At 55.4% G+C, this 8,524-nt stretch overlaps 1 protein-coding gene across 1 annotated transcript; it reads left to right on the forward strand.

The window, feature by feature from the left end:
- The first annotated feature begins 1,033 nt into the window (after window positions 1-1,033).
- Window positions 1,034-8,432, forward strand: APBA3 (amyloid beta precursor protein binding family A member 3). Its single transcript, XM_004378468.1, has 10 exons — window positions 1,034-1,609; window positions 1,686-1,725; window positions 5,437-5,582; window positions 5,698-5,784; window positions 5,874-6,035; window positions 6,593-6,772; window positions 6,869-7,081; window positions 7,935-8,054; window positions 8,138-8,278; window positions 8,361-8,432. The coding sequence occupies exons 1-10, from the start codon at window positions 1,034-1,036 to the stop codon at window positions 8,430-8,432; spliced, it is 1,737 nt and encodes a 578-aa protein (XP_004378525.1).
- The last annotated feature ends 92 nt before the right edge of the window (window positions 8,433-8,524 follow it).

Raw genomic sequence — 8,524 nt, forward strand, 5'->3', positions numbered from 1 at the left:
TCACGCGGCCAGGCTCTCCGGGATAACTACATTTCCCAGCAGACCCCGCGAGAGTGCGCATGCCCAGTGAGTCAGGAGCGCTACGCGGACAGGTCAGCCGGCGCCTTGGACCGGATTCGGCAAGCGGCCGGGGGTTTGGGGGGCGACCCTCAGTTGGAGAAGTAAGTATCACCACACGCAGGCCGGCGCTTGAGATCAGGTGTCTGAAGTTTTGAGTCTGAGGACTGGGGCGGTCGTAACTCTTAGCTTTAGACGTGAGTTCAGGCTTGAGGCTGGATTCTGGGGTCCGGGTCTGGGATCGCGTTTGAGTCTGGGGTCGGGTCTTGAGTGTGACATTGGAGGTTTTGAGACTAGGCTGTGCTTTGTGGCGTTTTGGGCTTCTCGTATTAAGTCTGAGGTCTTGGAATAAGGTTTGGGGTTTTGGGTATTAGGTTTGGGGTTATGGAACGGGAGGTTTGAGCCTAGGGTCTCCGGTATCTGCACGTGACAGGGGTCTGGGTCTCGAGCATGAGTTCCACGACTTGGGGGAGGGGGCATCGAAAGACGCGGAAGGAGCAAGGCTGGGAGGGGGCGAGGTCTAGGGGAATACCCTGGGGTTTGGAGCCTCCCAGCCATTGCCCAACAACTGCCCATTCTGAGCCTCAGTTTCCTCATCTGTGAAATGGGTATCGTAACAAACCTTTCCTTGCAGGGTATGTAGGATTTAAATTAGGTGATGTGTGAGCCTGGCACCAGGTGGTTGTTATTGGGTGCCATCGAGTCAATTTTCGACCCATAGCAACCACATGTGACAGAGTAGAACTGCCCTTAAGAGTTTTCATGGCTGTAATCTTTACAGAAGCAGATCACCAAATCTTTCTCTTGCGGAGCCGCTAGGTGGGTTTGAACTACCAACCTTTCGGTTAGCAGCCAAGTGCCTAACCATTGTGCCACCAGGGCCCCTTTGGCACCAGGTTGGCGCCCAGGACGTTTCATCTTTGAATCTCTCTCTTCCAGCTGTGGGAGAATGCCGGCCTGAGCCTGGGGTCCAGGCATGGAATTCTTGACAATCCCCCCAACCCCTCCGGGGCCTCCAGCCATGGACTTGGAGGAGCCCAGGGATACGCTTGCGCCCTCTCAGGACCTCGCCCCTGTCTGCCCGTGGGACCCGGTCCTGGGAGCCCCCAGCGGTCTGAATCCGATGGATTTTGACGGGTCAGGAGTCCAGGACCTGGTGCAACGGTTTGAGGCTCTGCCGGGTGATCTGGGGGGTCTGTTTTCAGAGGGAGCCCCCTGCCCCCTGCACATCGCCACTGGCCACGGCCTCCCCCCGCAGGACATCGCCGACGCCCACGGGCTCCTGTCCGCTGAGGCCGAACGTGGTGACTTGCTTAGCCTTTTGTGCCGTGATGAGTGCCTGCCATCCCAGCCTTGTCCCCAGGGGTCTCCGGAGCCTGCTCCTCGCCTGCTGCAGCCCCCGGACGACCCAGACGAGGACACGAGCCTTCCAGAATGGGCAGAGGGAGCCTCTGCCGGGCAGGACGGCAGCAGGAGCTCAGACAGCTCTCCAGAGCCCTGGCTGGAGACCGTGCCTCTGGTTCGGCCAGAAGAGCCACCTGCCACCGCCCAGGTAGTGCCTGCCCCTCCCCTCGGCTGCCGGAGTCAGACGGTGGACTCAGACCTGCCCCTCTTCTATCTCCTTCCAGTGTCCCAAGACCCTGGCTTCATACCCTGCCCGCCAGGAGGGTGAGTGCCCCGCCTTCCCTGGCACCTGGGGATTTAAGGGTTCCAGAACAACCCCTCCCAAAATCTGGCACAAAGTTTGCGGGGATGGAGAAGGTTCTAGAGAGGATGTGAGGTTGGTTTTGAATAGATTCCAGATGGCCTGGGAGAGGAGAGACAGCCTTTAGAGTGTTAAATGAGTAGAGGATGATACAGTGGCAGCTTGACGTTTTGTAGCGCTCAGGGTTCTGGGTAACCCGTTGCCAAGCCACTTGCCTTCGAGTCGGTTCTGACTCATGGCAGCCCTATAGGACAGAGTAGAACTGCCTTGTAGGGTTTCCAAGGAGCAGCTGGTGGATTCAAACTGCCAACCTTTTGGTTAGCAGCCTGAGCTCTGAACCATTGCACCACCAGGGCTCCTGTTCTAGAGCAGGGGTTGGCAAATTATGGTCTGCAGGCCAGATTCGGCCCATTGCCTCTTTCTGTATGTTTTGTGAGCTAAGAATGACTTTTGCATTTTCAAATTGTTAGGGGGAAAACCAGAAGAATATTTTGTGATGCGTGGAAACTTTAGTGTCTGTAAATAAAGTTTTATTGGTACGTGGTCATGCCCATTCACTTAAATGTTGGCTGTGGCTGCTTTTGTATTACAGTGGCAGAGTTGACTAGTTGCAACAGAACTGTCTGGCCCACAAAGCTGAAAAGATTTAGTGTCTGGCTGTTTACAGAAAAAATTTGCCAACCCTTGCCCTAGAGACATGGGAAGAACCAGTTCTGGCCTTCTAGAATGCTCTAGAGTTTTCCCAAGCTGCCTGAGGCTCTAAGTCAAAGAGCAGGTTTGCAGGTTGTGGGGAGGGGAGCTGGTTTGGACCTGTAGCTCCAAGAAGGTTCTGGAATCATGTGTTACGCTATCTGTGACTCACAGATAGTCCAGAACTTGCTACTTTGCCTGGGCTTCTAGATAAAAGGAAAGTGGATGGATGAGAGTGTTCTGGAGCTGTCTGGTTCTACTTAGGCTGGAAAGTTCTAGAACCATGGAGAGAATAGAGTTTGTCGGGGTTCAGACCAGTAAGGGGTGCTCTACAACTATGGATGGAACAAACAAAAGTTGCCGTCGAGTCAGCTCTGACTCATGGCAACCCTGTGTGTTGCAGAGTAGAACTGTGCTCCATAGGTTTTCAGTGGCTGATTTTTTTAGAAATAGATTGCCAGGGCTTTCTTTCCAGATGTCTGAGGATGGGTTTGAACTGCCACCCTTCAGGTTAGCACAGAGCGTGCGTCTAGAACTATGGACAGAACTGTCTGATTCTAGCATAATCAGAAAGTTCTAGAGCAGTGCTGTACAGCATGCAATAGAAATATAATGTGAGCCGTGTGTGATCTTAAATTTTCTAGTTAGCCAAATTTAAAAAGTAACAAATAATATAAATTTTTGTGCTTTATTTAAATTATCCAGTATGCCTAAGGTAATCTCATTTTTTCTTTTTTAGGTTTTATTATTTTTGTTTTAATTGTACTTCAGGTGAAGGTTTACAGAACAAATAGTTTCTCATGAAACAGTAGTACACATATTGTTTTATGACATTGGTTAACAACCCCACGACCTGTTAACCCTCTCCCTTCTTGACCTTTTTTTTTTTTTTGGTGAAAATATACATAGCCAAAGACACACCATTTCAAAAATTTCTATATGCACAGTTCAGAGACATCGACTACACTCTTCCAGTTGTGCTGCTATTCTCACTTTAGATGAAGGTTTACAGAACAAAATAGTTTCTCATTAAATAGTACACATGTTGCCCTATGACAATGGTTAACAACCCCATTACACATCAACACTGTCCTCATTCAGTCTTGGGTTCCCTATCACCAGCTTTCCTGTCCCCTTCTGGCTTCTAGTCCTTGTCCCTGGACTGCTGTGCTTCATTAGTCCCGTTTTGTTTTATGGGGCTGTCCAGTCCCCGGCTGAACAGTGAACCTCTTCACCACTGAGCTAAAAAGGTGTCTGGGGGCCATACTCTCGGGGTTTCTCCAGTCTCCTTTAGGCCAGTAAATCTGGTCTTTTTTTGTGTGAGTTAGAATTTTGTTCTACATCCTTCTCCAGCTCTGTCCAGGACCCTCTGTTGTGATCCCTGTCAGAGCAGTCAGTGGTGGTAGCCGGGCACCATCTAGCTGTACTGGACTCAGTCTGGTGGAGGCCTTGGTAGCTGTGGTCCATTAGTTCTTTGGACTAATCTTTTCCTTGTATCCTGTTCTCTTCATTCTCCCTTGCTCCCGAAGAAGTAAGACCAGTGGAGTATCTCAGATGGCTGCTCATAGGCTTTTAAGACCCTAGACGCTACTCACCAAGGTAGAATGTAGACCATTGTCTTTATAAACTGTTATGCCAATTGAGCTAAATGTTCCCTGAGACCATGATCCCCACAGCCCTCCACCTAGCAATTCAGTCCCTCAGGGAGTTTGGATGTGTCTATGGAGCTTCCATGACCTTTCCTTGTACAGGTTGTGCAGGTTTCCCCAGTATATGATAATCTCATTTTAACATGTAATCAATATTTTAAAATATTGAGATAGTTTATTTTCTCACTCTAAATCTTCAAAACCCGATGTGTATTTTACACTTAAAGCACGTTTCTTTTAGACCGACCCTATTTCATATGCACAGTAGCCGTACATGGCTGGTGGCCACCATATTGGTGAGCACAATCCTAGAACCCCAGAGTGGAACCGTTGATGGTTCTGGAATGATTAGATCATGGAGGGCAGTGGGCAGAGCTGACAGCGGTTTGAATTCACTGAGGGCTGTCCAGAGCTGGGGCCTATACCTGTGATTCTAAACCAAGGAGTAATTACTGATTAGAACACTTTAGAACTACTGGCAGAGCTGTCTAGTTCTAGATTACTGGAAGAATTCTAGAGCCACAGGGTGAAATTTGTATGGTTCTTGGCTGGGCTGGGGATTCTAGAACCATGATCACAGCTGATTTTCTGCCGTATTCTGGTAATTCTGAGAATGACAGGGTGCAGCTGAGGCTGTGGGCTATTTGAGGGGAAGCTCTATCTGACGCTGTTGTGATTGAGCAGTTCTAGAACCATAGCGTGGCCACACCTGGGGTTCTGGAGTGGTAAGGGTTTCTAGAACCCTTGACAAGAGTTCTGTCAGGGAATTCTGGAATCATAAGGAGGAGTCCTCTGGAGTTCTGGACAGTATGGAAGTTTTAGATATGAGGATACTTGTTTCTGTTCTGATCGGGCAGTTTCAAAACCGTAGAGTCAAGTTGCCTATGGTCCTGGGGAGAATTCTGGAACATGGGATGCAGTTGTCTGGCTGTGGAGGAATTCCAGAACCATCCAGTGGGATTGACTGTGGTTCTAGAATGTGGCTGTCAGAAGTAGGAGCAGAGCCGTCTGGTTCTAGCGTGGTCACAGAGTTCTAGAAACACGGTGGAGTAGGAGATCTGTGGTCTGGATGCACAGACCTTCTAGAACGGGGCACTCTGCCTGGGAGTCCCTGGTCCGTGGGCAGAGCTGGCTGTAGCCTCACTAGATCTATGAGGGTAGAGCTGCTCGTCGGTGGCTCCGGCTGACGGAACGGTTCTGGGACAGTGAGCATTACTGTGTGGCTCTAGAAGTCTGTATGCTTCTAGACTCCTCAGGGGACCAAGACATCAGCAGGGTGGACAGGCTTGGCCGGGGACTCCCACGGGCTGACCCCACTTGCACTGTTGCCCCCAGTACCCGGTCCCTGTGACCACGAAGACCTCCTAGATGGTGTCATATTTGGGGCCAAGTACTTGGGCTCCACTCAGCTGGTGTCCGAGCGGAACCCACCCCCCAGCACACGCATGGCCCAGGCCCAGGAGGCAATGGATCGCGTCAAGGTGAAGCCAGGGCTGGGTGGACGGGGTTGTGGGGGACCTGCGGGTGGCTGGGGGGCGCAGGCAGGTCCTGAGCGGGGTCTCCAGCAGCCTCCACCTCCCACCCCACCGCCCACAGGCCCCCGCCGGGGAGACGCAGCCCATGACAGAAGTGGATCTCTTCATCTCCACTAAGCGGATCAAGGTTCTGACAGCCGACACCCAGGTACGGGGCCAGAGGCTGGCGTCGGGTGTGGGGGGCCCAAATGAGGATGAGGCCCCACAGCCCACCCAGCCCAGTCTTCCCCGCCCCAGGAGGCCATGATGGACCATGCCCTGCAGACCATCTCCTACATCGCCGACATCGGCAGCATGCTGGTGCTCATGGCCCGGCGGCGCGTGGCCCGGCGGCCGACACCCCATGACCACAGCCGCCGACTCTGCAAAATGATCTGCCACGTCTTCCACTCTGAGGATGTGAGCAGCCTGGGTGGGCATCCTGGGGAGGGAGCTGGCCCCAAGTCCTCCAAAGCCCCCCCCCGGCTGCCACCGTCACGCGCCTGCCTTTCCATAACCGCTTGGAGTGATAGCCATCTCCCTAAACCTTTCCATGACCTTCTGGGCCGTACATTGTCACCCTGTCCGTGAGCTCCTGGGCCACATATTCTCACCCTGTCCGTGAGCCCCTGGGCCACATATTCTCACCCTTCCCATAAGCCTCTGGGCCACATATTCTCACGCTTCCCATAAGCCTTTGAGACTGGCAGACCAGTCCGCTGGACCTTCCCCAAGGCCCTGGGGCTGTCTTTCTTGGCTTCCCGTCAAGCCCCAGGGCCACAGCCGTCTGTTTGCCAGTTTCTCCCAGAAGTCTTTGCTGCAGGGAGCTGTCTCCCATCTTTCCCATTCGCCCCAGGGCTGCCTCCCCTTCCTGCCTCCTTGGCTTCTTTCCGCTGGAGGCTGGCCCCTGGGAATCTTGTCTTGGGGGTGTCAGAGGACGTGGGGGCCTGAAGGAGGCCTGCCGCTCTTCCCCGCAGGCCCAGCTCATCGCGCAGGCCATTGGGCAGGCTTTTGCCGTGGCCTACAGCCAGTTCCTGCAGGAGAGCGGCATCGACCCCAGCCAGGTGGACGCTCGGCAGAGCCAGGGGGCTGAGGGGCCCGGCCACCTCCACAACGGGGACCTCGCCCACTTCTCCAACAGCGAGAACTGCCGGGAGGTGCGTGGGGCCGGGTTGCTGTCCCCTCCTCCCACGCACACGCCCGGGCACAGCCCGCGGAGCCACCGTCACGCCCACCCCGTCTTCTCCTGCCAGGTGCGCATCGAGAAGCGCCGGGGAGAGGGCCTGGGCGTGGCCCTGGTGGAGTCGGGATGGGGCTCCCTGCTGCCCACGGCCGTCATCGCCAACCTGCAGCACGGGGGCCCCGCCGAGCGCTCGGGGGCGCTCAGCATCGGGGACCGCCTCACCGCTATCAACGGAGCCAGCCTGGTGGGGCTGCCCCTGCCTGCCTGCCAGGCCGCCGTCCGCGTGAGTCCTCCCTGGACAGGGGACCTGGAGACCGAGAGAAGGTCCTCCCCTGACCAGGACTCTCTGGGCCAGTCCAGTACCCTTCCCATAAGGGCCTGGGCCACATGTTCTCACCCTTCCCATAAGCCCCTGGGCCACAAGTTCTCACCCTTCCCTTAAGCCGCTGGGCCACAAGTTCTCACCCTTCCAGTAAGCCCATGGGCCACAAGTTCTCACCCTTCCCGTAAGACCCTGGGCCGTATACTATATTCTAATCCTTTTCTTAAGCCTCTGGTCCATATATTCTTAACCTTCCCATAAACCGTCTGGCCGCATACTATATTGTGACCCTTCTCACAAGCCCCTGGGCCATGTATTCTGATCCCACTGTGCACTTAGGGAAACTGAGGCTTGGGTAGAAGTCCCTCGTCCAGGGTTATCTTGCTCACAACACAGCCGCGATTGAAATGCCAACAGCGACTTTTCCTCTCTGCTCAGCAGATGGATTCGCTTTCAGGCCTTAACCCTTGTGACCCAGATGGGGAAATTGAGGCCCAGAGACAGGGAGGGACATGTTCCGCGCAGCATCGTACAGAATATTCTCATCCCTGGGGCGGGGGGTACTGCTATAAACCCGCCTTTACTCACAGAAACAGATCCACCAAGGTTAAAGGTTACACAGCCTCGAACCCAAGGTCACCTGGCTCCAGAGCCTGCCCCTCACCACTTCTCAAGGGGTCTTCTAGAATCTAGACCCCGGACTCCAACCCTCTACTTGATTTGGGGAGGGTGGGTAAAGTGAGGTGCAGGGGGCCAACCCCTAGGTGTCTGGGCCGGGTGGAGTGGCTGTGCCTGACCCAGCCCCGTCCTGTAGGAGGTGAGGCCGCAGACGTCCGTGACCCTCAGCATCGTCCACTGTCCCCCGGTCACCACCGCCATCATCCACCGGCCCCATGCCCGCGAGCAGCTGGGCTTCTGCGTGGAGGACGGCATCGTGAGGCCCGTCCCAGGGTGCCGGGTGGGGGATGGGTGACCCCAAGTGCAGCCCCTGAGCAGCGCCCCCTCCCCTCCCCCCAGATCTGCAGCCTCCTCCGCGGGGGCATCGCCGAGCGCGGGGGTGTCCGCGTGGGACACCGCATCATTGAGATCAACGGGCAGAGTGTGGTGGCTACGCCGCACGCCCGCATCATCGAGCTGCTCACTGAGGCCCACAGCGAGGTCCGTGGAGGCTGGGGGGCAGGCGGCGCCCTCGCGTACACCCCAGGCCAGCCCTGAACCACCCTCTCCTCTCCCCACCCAGGTCCACATCAAGACGATGCCGGCCGCCACCTACCGCCTGCTCACCGGCCAGGAGCAGCCTGTGTACCTGTGACCCCCACTGCGTCCCTCACCCCACCGCTGTGCCTTAGCCCTGCCAGCCCCAAGCGCTGCCTCCGTGGCCCCCAATGGCCAGCCAGGGCCCCA

This window comes from Trichechus manatus, unplaced genomic scaffold, assembly GCF_000243295.1.
Source record: "Trichechus manatus latirostris isolate Lorelei unplaced genomic scaffold, TriManLat1.0 scaffold00057, whole genome shotgun sequence".
Classification (NCBI taxonomy): Eukaryota; Metazoa; Chordata; class Mammalia; order Sirenia; family Trichechidae; genus Trichechus; species Trichechus manatus.

Bases quoted from the DNA above. Each gene is read 5' to 3' on its own strand.
- APBA3 (XM_004378468.1), top strand. From the start codon at position 1,034: ATGGAATTCTTGACAATCCCCCCAACCCCTCCGGGGCCTCCAGCCATG. The intron at 5,583-5,697 runs GTGAAGCCAGGG...CACCGCCCACAG, and splicing joins AGGCAATGGATCGCGTCAAG to GCCCCCGCCGGGGAGACGCA. The intron at 8,279-8,360 runs GTCCGTGGAGGC...CTCCCCACCCAG, and splicing joins TCACTGAGGCCCACAGCGAG to GTCCACATCAAGACGATGCC.